Source organism: Callithrix jacchus, chromosome 5, assembly GCF_049354715.1.
Source record: "Callithrix jacchus isolate 240 chromosome 5, calJac240_pri, whole genome shotgun sequence".
NCBI lineage: Eukaryota > Metazoa > Chordata > Mammalia > Primates > Cebidae > Callithrix > Callithrix jacchus.
Window position 1 is genome coordinate 85,517,479 of NC_133506.1, and position 22,489 is coordinate 85,539,967.

Sequence of the window (22,489 nt, forward strand, 5' to 3'; positions counted from 1 at the left end):
GGCACTGACCTGGACTGGCATCCTCAGTCTTGTGATACAGCAGCTTTAAGCCAGGAGAAGGGGTCAGGCTATTTTGAGCTGTGGCATCTCCTGCAGCTACCCTCTGGCTTAGACAAGTCTACACCTTGCTGAGGAAGAGGCCCAAGGGACTCATCCAGCGCTGTCCCTCCTCATGGGCCTGTGGGGGTGGCAGCATAGAGGTGTTCAGGGAGTGCTCAGGGTAAAATAAACGTGCTTCTTTATTTTTTAAATAGATAGGCTCCTTCTACTCTCTTCTCCAGGGCTCTTCTATGACAGTTACAAACCTACTGCCAGGCCAGGCAGTGTCTCACGCCTGTAAATCCCAGCACTTTGGGAGGCTGGGGCAGGAGAATCACTTGAGGTCAAGAGCTCGATACTAGCCTGGGCAACATAGGGAGACTCCCCTGTCTCTACATAAAATTTTAAAATTAGCCAAGTGTGGTGGCCTGCTCCTGTAGTCCCAGCTACTCAGGAGGCTGAGATGGGAGGATCGCTTGAGCCTGGGAGTTCAAGGCTGCAGTGAGCCGTGACTGCAACACTGCACACCAGCCTGGGTGACAAAGCAAGAACCTGTCTCAAAAAATAAAAACCAAAACCTACTACCAGATTCTCCAGGACTCCATGCCTCAGCGCCCCCTTCTTGCTTTAAGAAGGAAGGGGGGCCAGGCTCGGTGGCTCACACCTGTAATCCAAACACTTTGGAGGCCAAGGTGGGCGGATCACCTGAGGTCGGGAGTTCAAGACCAGCCTGACCAACATGGTGAAACCCCATCTTATTTAAAAAAAAAAAAAAAAAAAAAAAAAAAAAAGGGAAGGGGAGCGCAGGTTCTGGAGCTGAAGGGAGTAGTCCAGAAGGCCTGGGGCAAAGGAGGGCTCGGGGACCGGCTAAGCCCGGGTTGGGGCTAAGTGGGGTGCCTGCGCTCCTCTGGGGGAAGGAGGCTGGGATGGCCCACTGGAGGACAGAGAGGGACCAAGGGTCCATAGGTGTCCTGCCTCCCCAAGTCTCCTGGCAGCAACAGGCTTGGCTCTTCATAAGTCACAATGAGGACAAGAAGAGCTAGGCCATCTCAGGGCCCACTGAAGGGCTGGAGCTCACTGAAGTCACACGAGCACCTTTCTATTCTTCAGGAGGGGCCCAGGCAGCCCTCAGCACCCAGGTGAGACCAGCGCCTGGTGAGTGGGCTGAGTGGGCCAAGTGGGCGGGCTGGGGGCTGGCACTCCCACCACCCGACTCCAGAGGAGGAGAGGGCTCTGCAGGGTACATGGACTGGCACTCGTGGAACCCCAGGGCAGGTGAGCCGGGCCCTCAGGAGCGCTGGATGCAGATGTGGACAAAGAGCGTGGCTGGTGACAGTGAGGCCCCGTCCTTGGAAAGCAGGTGTATGTGGCGGTACCCTGTGGGGAGGACAACCAGGCCTCAGGTCCTCTGCCCACCCTGGGGGTCTGGCCCAGCCCAGCCTGGTTCAGGGCAGGAAATTCGAGGCACAAAGGTGAACAGGGTCTGCAGGGCCTGGACCCACATCCCTCTCCATCCCCACCGGCCTCCACCAACCTTGCTTGAGGCTGCTAAGAGGCAGTGTAAACTGGCCCACGAAGTCATTGGGGGAGGTGGCGTCATAATCTTCCACCACAAACCGGACCAGCGCCAGCTCCGGAGCCCGAAGCTGGAACTGCAGGGTCTGCCCCCAGCGGGGGTTGAAGCCTAGAGCACAGGGGTGGCAATCAGAGCCCAGGGGGCCCCAGGACCCACCCTGCACCCCGCTTCCACCCATGGCCACCCACCGTTGTTGAGCACGTAGTCTGTCTCCTGCCGGGTGCAGTCTGCGGGCACCCCATGGATCTCAACGCGCACCAGGGGGTCCACGATGGAGTGTGGCTTCTCGGCGTTCAGCTTGGGCAGCTGCTGTGCAGTCAGCACCTGTGGGGTGAGGAAGGGAGTGGCTGGGGCCCACACCCACCTTGGCCATCCCCTCATGGGCCTCAAGCTCAGACCACCCCCCAATCCCATCCTGTCCCCAACCTCCCTTGCCTTCCTCCACCTCACAAAGGGTCCAGAACCAGTCTGACCCCAGGCTGGGGCCCAGTCCAGCCTGCTGACCTGGATGCTGAGAGTGGTTCTGGGAGGTCCTGGGTACTCAGGGTCAAAGGTTGAGTCAGGTTGCCGAAGGTAGGCAGGTTTCAGGACATAGCCACACTGTCCGTTGACCAGGAAGCGTCCGGCATTAAGGTCCATCTCGTATCCTGGTGTCTGGAAGTTCAAGGCCACTGTGGACACAGCAGGATCAGAGCAGGGCTCATAGCAGCCCTGTCCTCACTACTCAGTTTGAGGGGACTGCATTTCTCTCTACAAAGGGCCTGGGGTCCCATTGTTAGCTTAGTGCTGCTCTGCCCCTACTTGACTTCAGGGGAGTGGGTCAAGGACCCAGCCCCCACTGTCACCTGTATCTCTGCCCTGGGATCCCTCAAGGCTGGGGTGGGAGGTGCTGAAATAGCCCCCAACCTCAGGGCCATGCTTGGATCAGGGGTCTGAGGAAGTCTGGGATTTCCAGCCTCACCCCCAGGAGACGATACGGCCCTCCGTTGGTGGGGCTCAGTGTCTCCCAGAGCTTGCCCTCATTGGTGTTGAGTTAGTGGGACTGCCAGGTGTGTGTGGGGGTGTGTGTGTGTGTGTGTGTGTGTGTCCGGGGGATATGGGAGTGGAGGTTTTAATTTCTACCATCATAAAAATGCGAGACTTGTACACTGTCAAGAACAAACGAGCCTGATTTGCTTTTCCCACCTACATTGCTGGCAACTTTAAAAATAATCAACAAAATGCATGTTTCCACTGACTGGAAGGCTGTGTGGGCCCCTGACTGCCAAGGCCTCCCCCACACTGCGGCACCCTGCCTGCTCCCGCTCCCGCTCCCGCTCCTGTGGCCCCAACTTACCCAGCTGACAGCCCGAGTTCCACATCTCCTGGGGGCTGTAGTTGGCCGAGTTCATCCGCAGCCCCAGCGGGTACACGCGGGTCAGCTGGCGGGTATTGTGCCTGACAAAGCTGTTCCCTGGGGCAGAGTTGGGGTGAGACTGTGACAGACCCCAGAGGTTCCTCACCCAAAGCCCAGGCCTGTAACCTCCAGGGAACAGAGGCCAAGGCCATCCCCAGCTTGCCCTGCCCCTGCTCCCCATTCTCCTCTGACCTACGGTGAGAGGGAAGCTCACTGTGGAGACTGTGGGGACCCCTCCAGCCACACAGCCTGGCCCCACATCCCCAGCCCCCAATTCCCTGTTACTGATGTTCACTGAATGCCTGCAGCCCTCCAGCTCCACCGGGGTTCCTGAAACTCCCCTCAGGTCATGCCTCCAGGCTTTCAACAACCTTTTCCTCCTGTCTGGAAACCCCTCCCCCTCTTCACCTGGCTGCTTCCTCTTCCTCCAGATGATGTGTCCTCTCAGCATCACCTGCCCCAGGAACCCCTCCCCAATGTCACACCTGCTGCTAGGCTCCCCCAGGCCCCAGTCTGGCCTGACCCATCACCCTCTATGGCCCGCCCCACCACGGGGCTCTGAAGGCAGACAGCAGGCCACCCGAAGCTTGCCACTCTCCCCTCCGTCCACCCTGGAAATGTGCAGGGCCCTCATTCCCTCAGCCCAGCCCCTCTCTGCGGTCCTCTTGACTTCTTTTTCTTTTTTTTTGAGATGGAGTTTTGCTCTTGTTGCCCAGGCTGGAGTGCAATGGTGTGATCTCAGCTCTCGCCAAAACCTCTGACTCCAGAGTTCAAGCAATTCTCCTGCCTTGGCCTCTTGTGTAGCTGGGATTATAGGCTCGCACCACCACACCCAGTTAATTTTTGTATTTTTAGTAGAGAATGGGTTTCTCCATGTGGTCAGGCTGGTCTCAAACTCCCGACCTCAGGTGATCTGCCCGCCTTGGCATCCCAAAGTTAATTTTGTATTTTTAGTGAAGATGGGGTTTCTCCATGTGGTCAGGCTGGTCTTGATCCTGACCTCAGGTGATCCACCCATCTCGGCCTCCCAAAGTGTTGCGATTACGGGCATGAGCCATTGTGCCCAGCCTTGATTCTTTACTGTCCCCTAAAGCCCCTCAACTCCTTTTCCAGACCCACTTCAGGAGGCGTCCCCAGCACCGTGTCGCCCCAGACACCCAGTGCCCTGGCTCCTACCTGCCTCCCGGATTAGTTTCTTGGCTTTTCGCTCGCTGAGGGAGCTGACCTGGCAGGGCTGGGGGGCGCCGGGAGCAGGGTACAGGGTCCGCAGGCGGGTGGCCTGGCAGTACACGGCCAGGGCCGACAGCTCCAGGGAGATCTGCTTGGCCTGGGAGACCAGACCAGCCTCATCAGGGCTCAGCGGGCCCCATTCCCCTCACCTGTCCTCCCACCTTCCACCACTCCCCTCCACCACCCCAGCCCACCAGCTCTCACCAGCCGTCTCTGCGCTGCAGCCTCTGCCTCCTCTTCTTCTTCCTCCTCCTCCTCCTCCTCCTCTTCCTCCTCCCGGTCCGACAGAGCCCGGCCATCCTCACTCCGAGCAGCCGGCAGCTTCTTCCCCTTCACCAGGACCCGGCCCTTCAGCTGCTGTGGGGGCCAACGTGGAGGGTGAAGGGTTAGGCTTTCTTGCCCTTGGGGCAGTGAGTGGGCCAGTCAGTTATTCAACCACCACCATGTGAGGGGTTGGTTGGGGGTAGGAGACAGGAAAGGAGACACATAGATGAGGGATGTTTCCAATAGCAAAGAGTGGAGAACGGCCTAGGAGGCTACTGGGAAGGGAGGGATGGTTCCTAAGGTCCCTCAACACCAGAATATACGCAGCAGCCACTAAAATGCCCGAGACAACTCAGGACTGAAAGGGAAGGGGCCCTCTTCAGAAAAGATCTTAGGCGAAGAAGTGAGGCTACAACCTGTAATCACAGGACCCTGTGATTACATTTAAAAGAGAAGACAGTACACATCCGTTCATAGGTAATGTGCGTGGGGAGATTCCCAAAGGACATGCAAGAAAGCTGGAGCTTGTAAAAGAGAACAGGTCAGCGGCGGGGGTGGGGGGGGAGCACTTTCATTGCAGCCCCTGGTACAGCTCAGTTTTCTTTTATGGGTGTGATTTTCACACTAATAACAGAAAGCACGTCTCACACACACAAGAAAGTGAGTCAACCCTGCCTGCACACTGGGGATTGAGAGTAGGAGGAGAGTTTTCTCAAGGAGCCCAAAAAGAATCAATGTCCTAAGAGGGCAGAGGACGCGCTCTGGGGTCTGGGGGACAGGAGGAGGCCTCCTCTGGCCCGAGAGCTGGGGAAGTGCATGAGGTCACAGGAAGAGGCAGTGGCAGCTGAGCTGAATTCTAAGCAGGTGATGCTTGGCAAGTGTGGATGGCCAGGAAGGAACTTCCAGGTAGAGAAAGCGTCAACCCAGATCTTGCAGGCGGGAATGGCAGAACCTGCAGGACTCTCCAGGCAGGGACACAGGGCAGGCAGGGCAGAGCCAGGTCACAGAAGAGGGTGTGTGTGGGGGGCATCTAGTGAAGAATGGAGAGCCAGAGGGCAGCAGAGGGACAAGACCAGGGGACGACAGACGAACGAAGAATGGAGAAAGATTAAGGCAGTGGGAGGCGAGGGGTTTTGAGCAGGAGAGGTGGCACGAGCAGGGGTGGGAGGTGGACCCCACCAGACCCTCCCTCCACCCAGGCTAAAGGCTGGGGCATAACCTCTGGGGATGGCAGCTCCTCAGGATTTGGGGAGTCCAGGGCCTGAGTCACCAGCATATCCCCCAGGATGGTGCGGAGGTGGTGGGCCATGGCAGCCTGCTGCTCCAGCCCGCAGTGGTTCTCCAGGGATAGGATGACAGGGTAGGGGGACAGCTGGGGAGGGAAGAGCAGCTGCTCAGAGCCACTCTCCTCCCTCTGCCAGTACCTCCCAACACCTGGCTCCCAGACCCTTCAGGACAGGCAGGCAAAGGCAGGGCTCTGAAGAACCCAGGGAAGGAGTAGACTCTCCGGGAGGCTGAGGGTGGCTGCAGGAATGATTTATTTTTATTTTTATTTTTTGAGATGCAGTATCACTCTGTAATCCAGGCTGGGGTGCAGTGGTGCAATCTCAGCTCACTGCAACCTCTGTCTCCCGGGTTCAAGCGATTCTCCCACCTCAGCCTCCTGAGTAGCTGGGATTATAGGCACCCATCACTACCCCTGGCTAATTTTTTTATTTTTAGTAGAGATGGGGTTTCACCATGTTGGCCAGGCTGGTCTCGAACTGCTGACCTCAGGTGATCCACCCACCTTGGCCTCCCAAAGTGCTGGGATTACAGGTGTGAGCCACCATGCCCAGCTGATTTTTTTTTTGAGACAGAGTCTCATACTGTCGGCCGGGCTGGCGTGCAACGGCACACTCTCAGCTCACTGCAACTGCCTACTCCTGGTTCAAGTGATTCTCCTGCCTCAGCCTCCCAAGTAGTTGGGATTACAGGCACCCGCCACCATTGTCAGTTAATTTTTTGTATTTTTAGTAGAGATGGGGTTTCACCGTGTTGGCCAGGCTGGTCTCACACTCCTGACCTTGTGATCTGCCTGCCTCAGCCTCCCAACGTGCTGGGATTACAGGCATGAACCACCGTGCCCAGCTGATTTTTTAAAATTTAATTTAATTTTTTTTGAGATGGAGTCTCACTCTGTCACCAGGCTGGAGTGCAGTGGCACAATCTTGGTTCACTGAAACCTCTAGCTCCCCGGTTCGAGCTATTCTCCTCTCGCTCTGTAGTCAGGCTGAAGTGCAGTGGTGCAATCAGTCTCCCTGCATCCTCCAATCCTGGGCTCAAGTAATCCTCCCACTTCAGCCTCCTCAGCAACTCAGCCTACAGGCAAATGCCCCCACGCAGCTAATTTTTATTTTTGTTGAGGCAGGATGTCGCTATTTGCTCATTCCTGGCCTGAAGTGATCCTTGTGTCAGCCTCCCAGAGTGCTGGGAATACAGGTGTGAGCCACCTCATCTGCCCCAGAAATGCTCTTTACATGTGAATAACATCGACCGTGTTCAGTTATGCTGAAAACCCTCCTCCCCTCATTTGCGAATGGTAAGATTTGCACACTGTGACCGAAGTTGCAATGTTTTTGCAGATGTCACTGTTGAGCTTCTCTTGCGACTGATTTATTCTTTGGAAATCATGATTAAAGTGTCCTTCCCTTCCCCCAAGGTTTTCTTCTAAAAACGGTGATTTTAAGACCTTTCCCAAATATGAGAGTGCAAGCATATTTCCCAAATAAAAGGCAGCAGCTCATTCTGCTCAGTCCACCCTAGTGGCCACTTATCCCAGCAGCACCAAGTGAATGAATGATTCTCTAGGCAAGGGTTTCCTCTAGAAGGACTGAGGGCAGCTGGCATGTGGGTGCAGAACGGGGTCATTGGGAAGGCTCTGGGGCTGGGGATCCCAGGGGCTCACCGTGAAGGCGTGGTCACGCACAGCTTGGATCACATCCCGGAAGAGAATCTTGGAGGTGAGGGTATGGCCATGGTAGATGATGGGCTCCCCTCCTGGCCCCTCCCAGCAGTCCAGCTCCACGCAGCGGCATCCCTGGGCAAAGGCCCTGTGGATGGACAGATGGGTGGATGGGCAAGGTGTCACGTGAGTGCCACAGAGAAGGGCAGCAGGCAGGCTGAACCAGGAAGGCCCCAGGAAGCCAGCCTCATGTCCCTCTCCAAGCGGGCTCCCGGCCACATTCATCCCCCACTACAGTACCTAACGTAGGCCTCAGTGCTGCTGAGCCCCCCGATCTGGGAGTCGGTCAGATAGGTGTTGTGGGAGGAGGAGATGAAGTAGTGGGCGAGGGGCTGGTTCATGTCCTGGAACACACATGTGTGGCCAGGGTCCAGGGCAGCCCCCTCCGGCGACAACAGGTACATCATGAAGCCATCCAGTGTCATCAGCTCATGCTGCTTGGCTGCAGGGGTGGCAGGAGAGGGCATCCGGCCAGATGGGGATCCCCCATGTCCAGCTTCAAATGCCCCCAAGGCCCACTCAGGAATAACGACTAGTCATTATTATCTACTGACTAGACTCCACGTGCCACTTAACCTCCGACCAGACCCTGGAACGAAGACACACTGTTGTGCCATTTTACAGATTTGGAAGCTGAGTCTGGAGGAGGCGAGATAACCTGCCCGAGACAGTGCCCACAGCCAGCCCACAGCAGAACCCACTGAGCTGGGAACACGGCCCTGTCAGGTGCCACGACCTGGCCGTGCTGCCCCCCACCTGTCTCATTGAGCTCGTAGATCTGGATGAGCTGCTGGGCGCGGGCCAGCGTGGCACCCTCCTCGCCCTGGTCCTCCAGGAACTCCAGCAGCTCAGGGGCACTCAGAACGCGGTCCTCACCGGAGTACTGATGGAAGATGTCCTCCAGCTCGGGCCGCTTCAGCAGCCGCCGCAGGAACTCCTCGATCTCAGCCCCCTCCAGACGCTCGTTTTTGGAGTGGTCGCACTCCTGGGGAGCAGCGGGAGAAGCTCAGAGAAGGCGGACACTCCAGGAAACCTGGCCCCTTAGACCCATCTGTCATCTACCACATCTGAGGAGGCAATGTTCCCGTGGCACAGGTGGAAAAGCAGAGTCAGACTATGACTCCAGCTCACACAGTTGGGAAACTGCAGGGTGGGATTTTTTGGGTTTTGGTTTTTGGTTTGGTTGTTTTTGGTCTTCCTCTATGATTCAGGCTGGAGCACAGTGGCCTGATGATAGCTCACTGCAGCCTCCCTCCTCAGCCTTCCAAATCACTGGACAGCAGGGACTGCAGATAGGCACCACTGCACCTGGCTGATTTTTTGTATTTTTTGTAGAGATGGGGTCTCGCTGTGATGCCCGAGCTGATCTCAAACTCCTGGCTTTAAGCAATCCTCCCACCTAGGCATCCCAAAGTGCTAGGATGCAAGGGCGAGCCACTGAGCCTGGCCTGCAGAGCTGGACTTTAAGGAACATCTCTCGGGTTCACTGTCTGCCCCTCTGCGCCAAGACCTACACCAAAAATCAAGTTATAGGAGGAAAAATGGTGACCCTGGGCCAAGACAGGGCCCTCATACTCTCCCAGGTGGACATAGTACTATCCTGACACGCACGCAGTCACACCCAGGGTCACTGAGAACAAGCCAATGAGAATTCATGGAGTACCCTGTGAAGCTGTGGCCAGGGGTCCAGCTGCCATGGGCTCTCCTGTCTTTTGGGGTCACAGGGGGTCCCACAGTCCACATGCACATGGGTCTGCCATGTGCTCCAGTGGGCCCTCGCTGCCAAGCCCACTCTTGTGTGCCCCGTGCTCCCATGCATGAGGTGTCCACCTGTGCCGCAGAGGAGGGTCACAGAGAAGGGTGCAGGTGTATCTGTGCCCATGCATGCCGCAGGCTGCCTCCTGACTTGTGCACCCACATGCAAAAGGTGCCCCGCAGACTCGGGGAAATGAAAACAGCTTTGCAGCTCACTTTGGAGGGGTGGGAAGGTACGACCCCACCCCTGGGCTCTGACTGAGGGTGACAAAAGTTCTGGGCTCTGGCTCCCCACTCCCTGCCTGGCCCAGTGGCCTCAGGAGAGGCAAAAGGATAACTAAACCCAGGTGTTGCCTTTGTGCAAGGAGAAGCTACTATCTCCAAGAAAGCTGCAGGTGGAGAATGACTTGGACGGTGGGGGGCAGGCAGAGGTCAGAGTGACGGCAGAGCCAGGGGCCGGGGTTCAGGGTGGAAGCCCACCTTGAAGAGGAGGTAGGCGTACATGTCATTCATGTCGACGTTGACCATTCGGAGCAGGCTCTTGATCTCCTTGAAGCTCATCTTGCTGTCCTGGTTGGAGTCAGCTCGGTGCAGGTAGGTGTGGATCCAGGTGTGGCTGCTCAGGAAATACCAGCAACATGCCAGGCTCTCACGCACCCACCCACCCTCCCCCAGGTAAGGCACCCCCACCTGGGTCTGGAGGCTCCCGGAGCACAGTAGCAGTGTCTCCTCCGCGGGCCTGGGGCTCCCCAAAGAAAGGAAGCCCTGTCTCCACCCTCAGAAGGCGTCAGGCCTCCCTGAAGGAGGAGCCGCGCCACCTTTCCTGGTGGGAGCTTGGGCCTGGCCAGGGCGCGTGTCCCCACCCTCAGTTCCAAAGACCAAGGGTTCCGACCTAGACTGTGTGCCCTCAGGACAGAGCCCTGACTTCCCCGGGCCTGGGGGCTCTCCAAGGATGGGGCTCACCCTCCCAGCCCCAGCAGGATATTGGTCCAGCCGCTCGCGCTGGCTCATGGCGTCCAGGCGCGCGCGGAGCTTGGCCAGGCCGCGCACCCAGCGCTGCGCCTCTTCTGCCGTGGGCGCCGCCAGGTCCAGGTTCTTGCGGCGGCCCTTGAAGGCGATGGTGAGGCAGCGCGCCGGCGCGAAGGCGCTCCCGAAGCGCCGCAGGCCCTCGGACTGGTGGCCCTCCCGGACGGCCTCGATGTGCTGCACGAAGACTGCGGGGAGGGCCGATCAGGGCGACGGAGAACCGGGCCTGTCTCCGCCTCCCCACCCGCCCGGCGCCCCCCGGCGGCTCACAAATGTGCTGCGACGGCGCGCGCGGGATGCGCCGCTGGAACCACACGGTCAGGCCGTCCTCCTGCAGCCGGTACAGCCGCTCCTTCTGCCACGTGCGCGAGCGGATCTTGCGGAGCCTGGAGCCCCGCAGCATGGCGCGCACGTCCTCGTCCTCAGTCAAGCCTGCCGGGGGCGGGAGGACCCGGGGTGTCAGCCCATCCCTGCCCGGAGGCTCCCCCGCCCTACCCTAGGACCTGCTGCCCCATCCCTCAGCCTCTCCAAACCCAGGCCTTCGCCCCACAGTGAGCTTCCTGCCCCTCACAGACTTCCCCTCCTCCCCTATTGTAAGAAGCCTCCAGCACTGCGTTTGGCTTTGGGGTTTGGGGCCCTAAGCGCCCCCCGCCCCCAGTCCCCACCGGGATCCTATCTCCGTCCTTCCAAGCAGCAGCCCTGCAGTCCCTCAGCCTGGAACTGCTCTCAGGTAGTGCCTGGGACTCAGGCCTCACTAAAGGTTGCCCTTTCTGGTCAGGCGCGGTGGCTCACGCCTGTAATCTCAGGACTTGGGAGGCCAAGGAGGGCGGATCACTTTAGGTCAGGAGTTAGAGACCAGCCTGGCCAACATGGTAAAACCCTGTCTCTACTAAAAATACAAAAATTAACTGGATATGGTAGCACGAAGCTGTAATCTCAGCTACTTGGGAGGCAGAGGCAGGAGAATCGCTTGAACCTGAGAGGCGGAGGTTGCAGTAAGCTGAGATCATGCCACTGCACTCCAGCCTGGGTGACAGAGCAAGACTCCATCTCAAAAAAAAAAAAAAAAAAAAAAAACTTTGGGCAGCCGACATGGGCAGATCATGAGGTCAGGAGTTCTAGACCAGACTGACCAACATGGTGAAACCCCATCTCTACTAAAAATACAAAAATTAGCTGGGTGTGGTGGGGCATGACTGTAATCCCAGCCACTCAGGAGGGTGAAGCAGGAGAATCGCTTGAACCCTGGAGGTGGAGGTTGCAGTGAGCCAAAATGGCACCACTGCACTCCAGCCTGGGCAACAGAGTGAGACTCCATCTCAAAAAAAAAGTTGCCTTTTCTGCCACTATCCCCCACAACATGACTTCCAACCTTCAAGTCCAGAATTTGCCTCCAAGAGTCTTTTTCCTTGATGTGAAACCGCAGCCATCAGGAAGGTCTCACCATCTAACCTAGATCTCTTTTCCTGCAACCCAAGCACCTTGGCTCTGCTTTCCCAAAGACAAGGAGGGCAGCAGAGCCCACCCTGGCTCCAAGGTCACAGGCTGAGGTCTCCAGGACCAGCCCTGCCCGGCTGATCTCCAGGTGTCCTCTTTGTACCTGGTGGGGCCCTGCCAAAAGGAAGGTCTCCTGTGACATTTGGTGCTCCCTCTTGCCCAGCCAATGCCACCCACCACACGGCCCGTCAGCCCACATGCACTCTCCAGCCACAGTGTCCACCTTCCTTAATAAAAGCAAATGTTGCCAGGCGCAGTGGCTCATGCCTGTAATCCCACAGAGGTCAAGATGGGAGGATCACTTGAAGCCAGGAACTACAGAAGAACCTGGGCAACAATCTGAGACCCTGTCTCTAAAAAAATTTTAAAAACTGGCTGTGAGTGGTTGCTCATGCTTGTAATCCCAGCACTTTGGGAGGCCAAGGTGGGCAGATCACTTGAGGACAATAGTTCAAGACCAGCATGGCCTACATTGCAAAACCTCATCTCTACTAAAAATACAAAAAAATTAGCTGGGCGTGGTGGCATGCGCCTATAATCCCAACTACTCGGGAGGCTGAGGCACGAGAATCACTTGAATCCAGGAGGTGGAGTTTGCAGTGAGCTGAGATTGCACCACTGCACTCCAGCCTGGGCAACAGAGTGAGACTCTGTCTCTAAAAAAATAAATAAATAAAAGCAAATGTTTACAAAGCACCTCCTGTGTGCAGGCCCTGCTCATGTATTGACAGACAAGGAAACTAAGGCTCAGGGAAGCTTAAGTAACCTGCCGGAATTCCAGAGTGGTAGAGGCTGCTCCGGACTCTGGAGGCTGGGCTCCAGCGCCTCTGCCCTTGGGCCCTGCACGCACAGCTCTTCTAGTGCTTCTAAATTCAGAAGTCTGGGAGTAAGTCTCAACTCTGTCACTTCCCAGTTATTTAATACACGGCCCAGTGGCCCTAACCTGGCACTAAGCCTCATGTTCTCCATCCATAAAATGGAGACCACAATCATACCTGCTGCAAAATCCAAAATCTAGGGGTTTCTGCAGCATGACCAACACTGTGCCCTGGAGAGGTGCCACGCTCTCCTGGCTCTGGCCCCCTGAAACACGTGATGCCCAGCCCGGACGGTGCCACACCCTGCTCCACAATGCCTCAACGAGAGTCACAACCAAAGATTTTTGAGCCAGAAGACAATAGAAGAGGTGGGAACTGGGTAAATAGGGAGTCCATGGCCTTTGGAGGTGGAGCGCAGCCAGGAGCAGATGAGGGCCCAGAGTTTCCAGAGAACTGGAATCTAGATCTATGTGGGAGGCCTCCAGATTTTCTAATGTTGGCAAGTAAATCAAACTGAAAAAACAAAAACCAATAGCCCTTGTGTGGGTTGAAGGAAAGTATAACAGTGGGCCTCTCTTCCTCCCTTTATTTCGACAAGCCCCTATACTGGGTTTGGCTTTGCCACCCCAAGGCTCCTGCTTGCCCAATTGCAAACTCTGACCTAAGGAATTGAGTCTGCATTCTGGACCAACTCCTCTCACCCTCTCTTGGACCCTTTTTAGGATCCTTCTCCCTTCTCCTCTTCCTTCTATCTGAGTCCTGGAAGGACCAGTTCAGATATCACTTCCTCTAGGAAGCTTTCCTTTATTTGTCCTCAAGTGGGAGTTCTCCCTCTCTGACCACTAACAGCACTTTTTGCTTTAATTAAAATAAAACACAGGCCGGGCACGGTGGCTCACGCCTATAATCCCAGCACTTTGGGAGGCCGAGGAGGGTGGATCACAAGGTCAAGAGATGGAGACCATCCTGGCCAACAAGGTGAAACCCCGTCTCTACTAAAAATACAAAAATTAGCTGGGCATGGTGGTGCGCACCTGTAGTCCCAACTACTCGGGAGGCTGAGGCAGGAGAATTGCTTGAACCCAGGAGGCGGAGGTTGCAGTGAGCCGAGATCGCGCCATTGCACTCCAGCCTGGGTAACAATGGCGAAACTCTGCCTCAAAAATAAATAAAACACAAAACCCACCTATATATTTTAATAAACCTGAGGGCAGAATGAGGTCTTATCTCCTCATCACTTTGCTTATTCCAGAGCCAGGGTCCCAGCGAGTGTTTACTGAAGGTGCAAGCAGGTAGATGGGCAGATGGGTGACTAAGCGAATTCTACCCCCAGCCCTGCCCCATCTGTCTGGAGTTCAGGGCAGAGGCCTCGCAGGTCAGGGTTTCTCAACTTTCACTGTGCATCAGAATCACCAGGGAGAGGCTGCAGACCCCACGGCCCACGGCGTCTCACCCAGCTGGTGTGGGATGAAGCCCAGCCATCTGTATTTTTAAAACCTACTTTGACCATGACTGAAAATCAGCGTCTCGGGGGCATGAGGAGAAATCTGCCCCCTTCGAAGGCCATGACCCATCTGGGGCCAGCCTGTGATCCTAACAGCTCCAGAGGGTCCCTCAGGGTCTAGACTGTGGCCCTCTGAGTGAATGCCCACTCAGTGACCCCTGGTCAGGAAGGGGAAAATGGAACCCTCCTCTTTCCAGACAAAGGTCCAGGCAGCCTCTAAATCGTCCCATCCTGAGCAACGACAGGGTGAGGGCAGAACAGTCAAGGGGCACCTGCAGTGCTACCACACTTGGGCACACCCTCCTACACCCACTGGGCCGGCCATGGGAAAGGGGACTGCTTGTTGCCATGGCAACCAGGCTCTGCAGCCAGGGGCCGCCTTCCCTACCCAGGCCAGCCCTCTGATGCCAAGCTCATGGGTGTGGAGGTTGAGTGACTAAGGCCGGAAATGGAGGTGAGTCACCAGGGCCTGCTCTGTCCAGACCCTTCTGCAAACAGGCCATCAACACAGGCAGCCGGAACATGTGACTGGGCCCCCACTGGGGCAGGCTCCCAATGGAGGGGGCCCCAACTCCTAGTCCCTACCCTCAGCTCCCCAGGAACCTGTTCGGGGAAGGGGTGACATTCCAGGATGTCCCACACACTAGCACTGCCCCCCAACCACACACCCTGTGGAAAAGCCAAACAGAAGGAGGGTGCAGTCCCAGGCAGGGCCAGGTGCTGAGTCCCTCGGTGGGTGCCTCTGTTTCCCCACTGCTTGTGCTTCTGAACCCTGGAGAAGTTAGGGGACTGGGGTGTCCGGCAGTGGGGGGCAGGACCAACAGAGGTAAGGAGGCAAGGTCAGAGGGAGGGCAGTGACGCAGCGAGGGCTGTGGCTCTCCATCCAGCCACCCAGTAAACATTTATAGGTCCTGCCAGGCCCAAACCCACAGATGTCCCCTTGACCTCATTCCTACCTGCTCTGAGCAGGTGCACAAGCCGCCTGCCTCCTACTGTTCCCGTGGGTTTTCTATCTACTTGAACCATCTCTGGCTTAATACAGCAGCTGCTGGGCCAGTGATTGAGTGAGTGGAGACAACCACAAATTAATAGCAGTAAAAATGAGGGAAAACAAGGTTCACAAGGTGGAAGCAACCTGAGTGTTCAACAGATGGGCGCCTACAATCCCAGCACTTTGGGAGGCCATGGCGGGCAGATCATTTGAGTTCAGGAGTTTGAGACCTGCCTGACCAACATGGTGAAACCCCATCTCCACTAAAAATACAAAAAATTAGCTTGGCATGGTGGTACATGCCTGTAATCCCAGCTACTCAGGAGGCTGAGGCAGGAGAATTGCCTGAAACCAGGAGGCGGAGGTTGCGGTGAACTGAGATCGCATCATTGCGCTCCAGCCTGGGTAACAAGAGCGAAACTCCGTCTCAAAAAACAAAAAAACAGATAAGACAGATGAGTGTATAAGCAATATATGGTTCATCAGTATAGTGTAGTAGTATCAGCCATGTAAAGGAGTGAAATCTGATGCATTCTTCAATATGATGAACCTTGAAAACATCACACCAAGTAAAAGAAGCCAGACCCCAAATGACAAATACGATGTGATTCTACCATTTGAGGTCCCCAGAGCAGGAAAACTCATAGCCACAGAAAGTAGCTGAGAGGTTACCAGGGGCTGGAATGGAGAGGTAATAGGGAGTCACTTCTGGACGGTTAGTTTCTGTTTGGATGATGAAAACCTTTTGGAAATAGGTAACAGTAAGGTTGCATAACAGTGTGAATGTAATTAATGCCAGTGAATTAACCACTTAAACATGGTTACAATGGCCAAGGTTGTTGTATGTATTTTACCGTAATTTTTCTTTCTTTTGAGATGGCGTCTCATTCTGTTGCCCAGGCTGGAGTACAGTGGCATGATCTCACCTCACTGCAACCCCCATCTCCCAGGTTCAAGGGATTTCCAGCTAATTTGTGTAGTTTTAGTAGAGACGGGGGTTTTACCATGTTGGCCAGGCTGGCCTCGAACTCCTGACATCAAGTGATTTGCCCGCTTCGGCCTCCCAAAGTGCTGATATTACAAGAGTGAGGCATGGCACCTGGCCTATTTTACCATAATTTTTAAAGTTTAATGATGTAATATGCTGGAAACCATTGTATACTTTTTTTTTTAGACAGGGTCTCCTTGAGTGCAGTGGCGCAATAATGGCTCACTGCAGCAGCCTCAAACTCCAGGGCTCAAGTAATCCACCTGCCTCACCCTCCCCAGGAGCTGGGACTGCAGACTTGCGCCACGACACGTGAATAATTTTTAAATTTTTCTTGTAGAGTTGGGGTCTCACTATAATGCCTAGGCTGGTCTCAAACTCCTGGCCTCAAGCAAGTCAACCGCCTCTGCCTGCCAAAGTGCTCCCCACTGTGTACTTTCTGTTTTTTATTTCATTATCATCATTTTTAAGTAATTAAGTCTCCATAGGGACTGTCAATTGCCAATGCCAACTATATTTCAAGTAGTCATGGCAGGGTATTGGGAAAAGTTTTCAATCAGCAATAATCTCACCTCAGATAAACCTCATTGGCTATGATACTGCCACTGTGCAAAGTTCCCACTGTGTATGTTCAATGGATAAATTATGTGGTAAGTGAATTAATATCTCAAAAATGGTGTTGAAGAGGCACACAGCTGGGCTGGGTGCAGTGGCTCACCCAGCCTGGCCAGCATGGCAAAACCCCATCTCTACTAAAAATACAAAAATCATCTGGGTGTGGTTGTGCGTGCCTATAGTCTCAGCTACTCAGAAGGCTGAGGCAGGAGAATCTCTTGAACCCAGGAGGCGGAGGTTGCAGTGAGCCAAGATCATGCCACTACACTTCAGCCTCGGCGACACAGCAAGACTTCGTCTCAAAAAAAAAAAGGGCACACAGCCAGGTCAGCACCCGGTGGAGCTGAAATGTGGTGGAAGGTGGGGGAGTCTGACCCCAAAGCACTGTGTGTGTCCACAACGGGTACAAGCACATGGTGCCCAGTAAATAATCAGAAAGAGGGAAACTGAGGCAGGGCTCTGGGAAGTGAGTCAGTGCCCCAGGTGGGAAGAGGCACCCACGTGTTCTGATCCATCTGTCCCCTCAGTCCCATGGCCTCCAGCTGGGACCTTCCCCCGACCAGGACAGCTAGCGGCACCTCCTGCCCAGTGCAGTGTTGACAGCTCAGACTCAGACGCCTTCCCCAGTTGCAGCTTATCTCAGTCTCCAGAGAGCGGGCAGGCGTGATGAGGAAAGGGCAAGCCCAGTGTCTCAACCTCCACCTGCAGCCCGGGCAGTTTGGGGCTTGTATGGTCTGGGGCCTGAGCAGTTCTGTGAGGGTAGCCAAGACCAGGGACCAGAAACCACCATGTCAGAGCCAGAAGGGGCCCCAAATCCCATCCTTTTCACAGGCATCACTGAGCTCAGAGAAGGCAAGCCCCATGTGCTAAAAACAGTGCAGGCCGCCCCAGGCAGGGACGGGCACGGAGGCTGCGTGGAGGAGGCAGGCACCAGGGCAGCTGAGGGGAAGGCGGGAGTGTTCCGTCCAGGCGTGTCCCCAAGGGGTGGTATGAAGGGCAGGGTGTGTGTCTGGTGAATGCAGAGACCAGGAGTGTGTGTCCGTGTCTGTGAGTGTGAATGAATGTGAGTGTGTCAGTGTGTGTGTGTGTGTGTGTGAACAGGGTTCATGGGTGGAGAGGGAGGAAGGTGGGTCAGCTGGGGGGAAACAGGCGGCTCCCACTTGGGAGGTACACACAGGGCTCCGTAAGAATGCGAGTCATGCAGGGAACTGCCACAGCCAGCAGCCGTGGCCAAGGCCGAGCAGGGAGCAGAGTGTTTCCAGGTGGCCGGGGCCATGAGGCCCTGGGAGAGGACATATGATGGTGAGGGGTCCCAAAGACCCTCTCACCTAGCTAATCCTTCAGCCCCCTCCACACCTCAAGCATGTCCCAGCTGGCTGCCACACCCAGGGCTAGAGACTGGCGGGGGCTCAGCGCCAGAGTCCAGAACATTCCTTGGAGAATCAACAAAGTCAGGAAAGGCAGGCGGTGCCTTCCTTGGCCCTGGGCCAGACACAGTGATAGGCGGGTGGCAGCCCCCTTTTCTGTGGGGCCAGAACAGGCATGAAGCCTGATTGGGTGCAGAAGTCAGGGTGGGGAACAGGGAGAGATGTGAGGGGGGACTGCAGGCCCTGGCAAAGCCAGCCCTCCAGTCCCACCTAGCAAGCCCCTGCTGAGCCTGGAGGGCCGTCCGTTCTCCCCCCACCCAGACCAGGAGTCTGCCAGGGCTCGGGTTGTTCTGAGGACCCTCACCTGCCCAGCCACCCACAGCAGTCCCACTCACCCTGCGGGAGGCATCCCAGGCAGGCCATGGAGTGAGCCCTCTCGCCGGGGGCACTTGGTAGTGTGTGCAGGCCAGGAGGGAAGTGGACAGGATTCTGCCCACTCAGCGCTCTGCCCAGGGGGGGATGAGGGGCAAGGGGTGGAGCATCAGGGAACAGGCACACATGGGGCTCTGGGACAGAGGACTGCCAGAGTAAATCCAGGATACCCGTTAAATGTGAATTTCAGATAAACAAAAGATAGTTTTTTAGTATAAATACATTCCAAATTACGAGTTTAGCTGAAATCCAAACTTAACTGGGTGTTCCGTATTTTATTTGGCAGCCCTATGAGGACACTCCTGGGGGCTGGCAGGGCCCTGTGGGAGAGGAGCGGCCAGCAGGCCCCCTGCAGGTATCAGCTTCTCCATCAGTCACTGTGTGACAAGCAGACTGTGGGCCACACTGCCTGGGTTCAAATTTTGTCTCAGCTACTTCCTGGCTTGGAACCCTAGGCAAGTTACCAAACCTCTCTGAACCTGTTTCCTCATTTGTAACAGAAGGCTGCTGGTACCACCCATCTCATAATATTGTGAGCATTAAATGAGATAATATTCGAAAAGCACCTGGGACAGTTACAAAGTGGTTAATTAATATTCACAAGGCTAGTCAAGAACAGTGGCTTACACCTGTAATCCCAGCACTTTGGGAAGTCAAGGGAGGAGGATCCTTGGAGCCCAGGAGTTCAAGGCCAACCTGGGAAACATAGTAAGACCCCAACTCTACAAAAAATAAAAATAAAATTAGCTGGGCCTGGTGGTACATGCCTGTAGTCCCAGCTACTTGGGAGACTGAGATGAGAGGATCACTTGAGCTCAGGAATTGGAGGTTGCAGTGAGCCATGATTGTGCCACTGCACTCCAGTCTGGGTGAGGGTGAGACCCTGTGTCATAAACAACAATAAAAAGTATTCACTGGGAGCTGCCACGGAAACTAGGCTCTGGCAGCAGGCAGGCATGTGGCCTTGGCGGGGACTTCCCTCCCACACGGGGATATCTGAGGATTGGGCAGGATCAGGTCTGATGCAAGCTCAGCACAGAGCCTCACGCAGGGCAGGTGCTCACTGGACTACACTCCTCTCTCTTCATGAATCCCTGCAAGTCAGAAGCCCAGCCCAGGAGTGGGGCGCTGGGGGCACGAAGGACTCTGACTCACCATGGGGGTATTTTCTTCCTCCTTCCCCTGCTCATCTGGGTATCCCTAGTGTGGCTCTAAAGGCCTTTTCCATCCTCGGGCCCCTCTGAGCCATTCCCTGCCCTAGTCCCTCCACCTGATTTGACATAAAATCTATTCTCTGTTAGGCTAAGGGGTGTGGTGACAGCAGGGGCAGGGCAAGGCCAGGGAGGCTATCTGGGTGACAGGCCTAGGCCTTGGCCTCTGATGGCCCGAGGGGCTGGGCCCCAAGACTGGGTTTCCTTCTCCACCCTGTCCCTGGGCTCTCTGTGGCCTGGGGAAGGGACATTCCCCACAGACTCGGATTCAACATTCCTCTCTCTGCAGTCACTCAGCAGGACAGGGCAGTGATGGGGAATAAGGGTGGCAGAGATGATGTTCTGATACCTACATAGCTCCTGACAGTGTCACCTTGGTGAGGTGCCCAGAGCTCCCGTGCAGCCTCACTCAGCTGATCAGTGCTGAGGCTGGGCTCAGCTGTAATGATTTGTCTGCATGTGACTCTGCCTACTGAACTGTGTGCTCCCCGAGGGCAAAGCTCTGTGCTACTTATCTCTGCAGCCCCAGCCCCTGGCACAGCACCCTGGCCCACTGATGGCGCTCAGCAAACGTGTGGAATGAAGAAGCCAACGGGCACCAGGCTTCCCCTCAGCCCTTCTGTGGCACCGAGGACCCTGCAGGGGCTGGGTCCCAGGGCTGCCCTCAGCCATCCCAGCGGTAGCTTATCCCACCACGGCCACCTGCTACTCCCCAAACCACACCACTTCTTAGCCCAGAGAATGACACCCGCAATCACAGAGTCCAGCCTGATGTATCTCCTGGGAGCCCTGGAGTCCATCCTGAGGGTCTCCCAAGCCTGGTCCCCACCCCTTGCCCAACTAACTCCTCAGCCTCCCTCCTTCAGTCTCCCCGTTTCTCCCCTGCCTTCATCCAACCTGCCCCCCATTCTCCACACTCACCCCTGCCCAAGCCCTTCCTGGGGCTCCTGATGCCCTCCAGATAAAGTCCATGACTCTCCAGGGAGGGCCTGGAGGAGCTCCCCACATCCCCAGCCTCTCCCCTCTGCCATTCTGGTCTTCCTCAGCTGGGGCCAGCCAGGGCCCTCACTGGCTCCCCATCCCCTCATGTGCTGCCCCCTGTCCCTGGTCCCCAGAGTCCTGTTCCTTTGTTTCATTGTCTGACCTCCCTGCTGGAACCTTGGCTATCTAAGGGCAGAAGCCCCACGGAAGGGCATACCATAGGCACTCCACAAGTGCTTGTAACATACGATGGGCACTGCCTAAGTGCTTGTCCAATGCATACGTGGTTGAATGGATGGCAGGGCAGAGACGGTGTCTTACGTCTCAATAAGCAGAATGCCAGGCACAGCGCCCAGACATAGCGCTCAGGTGGAATGAGTGTGGGAAACAAGAAGGCAAAACTGGCAATTGGGAACCCTGAATTCTGCCCCAAGTTTCACACGGGGTGCCTGGCAGCCTTGTCCTTCTGCTCCCGAGCTCCACACCTGGCCTCTCCAACACTGACTAGCAACAGCAGCTCCAACGCAGCACCTCAGTAGGGAGGTCCTTTACATGCCAGACAACACTCTCAGAAGCGCCCCCTCATTCAAACCCTCTACCACCCTGTGGGTCCCACTTTGCCTGGACTCAGAGAGGGTCCCAGGGGCCACGTGGTGGAGCACTGCCAGGGTGCCACTCACACTGCCTTTTGTTGGCTGTGTGGTCACAGGCAAATTCCTTGCCATCTCTGAGTCAGTTTCCTCACCTGTGAAATAGGGATTCACCCTCCTTCTCTCAGGAAGTCAAGGAAGATTGCAAGACACCACCTGTGTAACCCATCCAGCACCAGCTGCCTCTGTGACATTCCAGTGAGCCAGTTACATTCCTTCTGCACGATTGACTGCCTTAAATCTGAGATGAGAGTCTTGGCCTTCGGACTTTCTCACTGGTTAGACCAGTCCTGCCAGGGCACTGTGGCTGTGGCTGCCCCTGTGGGGCCGCGGGTTGGAGGACCGCTGGGGAGGCCAGCCTCTTCCGCGGAGGCCAGCCGCAAACTCACATCCTTCCTAAGGGCCGCAAGACCCCAAGAGGCCCTGGCAGACCCTAGATACTGCTGAGGAGGCGGGCGAGGGCCACCCCAAGCCTCCCTCTCCCACTCCACTCTCCCTGGGGACCCCATCAGCGCCCGGTGCCCAAATTCGCCCTGCAGACGCCGCGCGAGAGCCCCCTGGTGGAAAGCAAAGAACATCCTGGGCGCCCGGTTCGCCGGGACCCTTGGGTGATCCCAGGTGCGACGCCCGGCTGGACGGCGCTGGCCCTCCGCCCCTCACCATAGCCTCCCAGCCCCGTGCAGCCCGGGGAGTCCACGAACAGCTCCCTGGAGCGCCCCAGACTGCGCCCCTGGGAACAGTCCGCGACCACCCCGCAGCCCCCTGCCCATCACTGACCCATCTTCTTCAGCGCCCGCAGCCCTGGCCTCTTGGTGCCGCCATCGGAGGGAGTCGGCGGGGACGGGAGCGCGACCGGCGCCGCGACTTGGGCTGAGACCTGGGCGGCCACCGGGTGCTCCTCCGGCGGGTGGCGGCAGCGTCTCCAGCGGCCGCACAGCATGGCTCGGCGAGAGGCCGGGGCCGGGCCCGGGGTCTGCGCGCGGGGACAGGGCAGCAGGGCGCCGCTCCGGCCCGGCCCCAGCTCTGAGCGCCTCGGCAAGCGAAGAAACTTAGCAGCGCGGGAGGGAGTCGGAGGCGGAGGCGGCGGCGGCGGCGGGGTGGGGGGGCGGGGCCGGGGCCGGAGAGGGGCGGGGCAGGATTGGCGG

General features: G+C 56.6%; 1 protein-coding gene and 1 non-coding gene across 2 annotated transcripts; both read right to left on the reverse strand.

Annotated features, from left to right (window-relative positions):
* Positions 1–217: 217 nt before the first annotated feature.
* On the reverse strand, positions 218–22,398 carry PLCD3 (phospholipase C delta 3). The gene is made up of 15 exons (XM_002806824.7): positions 22,122–22,398; positions 10,561–10,722; positions 10,250–10,478; positions 9,745–9,874; positions 8,266–8,494; positions 7,750–7,951; positions 7,453–7,597; positions 5,725–5,877; positions 4,446–4,598; positions 4,188–4,338; positions 2,952–3,068; positions 2,120–2,286; positions 1,804–1,939; positions 1,574–1,723; positions 218–1,416 (listed from the first exon to the last, which is right to left on the reverse strand). The coding sequence occupies exons 1-15, from the start codon at positions 22,282–22,284 to the stop codon at positions 1,328–1,330; spliced, it is 2,376 nt and encodes a 791-aa protein (XP_002806870.2). The 5' UTR covers positions 22,285–22,398; the 3' UTR covers positions 218–1,327.
* Positions 16,568–16,705, reverse strand: LOC118154155 (U4 spliceosomal RNA). Its single transcript, XR_004744052.1, has one exon. It is a non-coding gene; the product is annotated as a U4 spliceosomal RNA (small nuclear RNA).
* Positions 22,399–22,489: the final 91 nt, after the last annotated feature.

Bases quoted from the DNA above. Each gene is read 5' to 3' on its own strand.
- PLCD3 (XM_002806824.7), bottom strand. From the start codon at position 22,284: ATGCTGTGCGGCCGCTGGAGACGCTGCCGCCACCCGCCGGAGGAGCAC. The intron at 10,723-22,121 runs GTCAGTGATGGG...CGCCCCCGGCAG, and splicing joins GCGGGCGCTGAAGAAGATGG to GCTTGACTGAGGACGAGGAC. The intron at 4,339-4,445 runs GTGAGAGCTGGT...CTGGTCTCCCAG, and splicing joins CTGCAGCGCAGAGACGGCTG to GCCAAGCAGATCTCCCTGGA.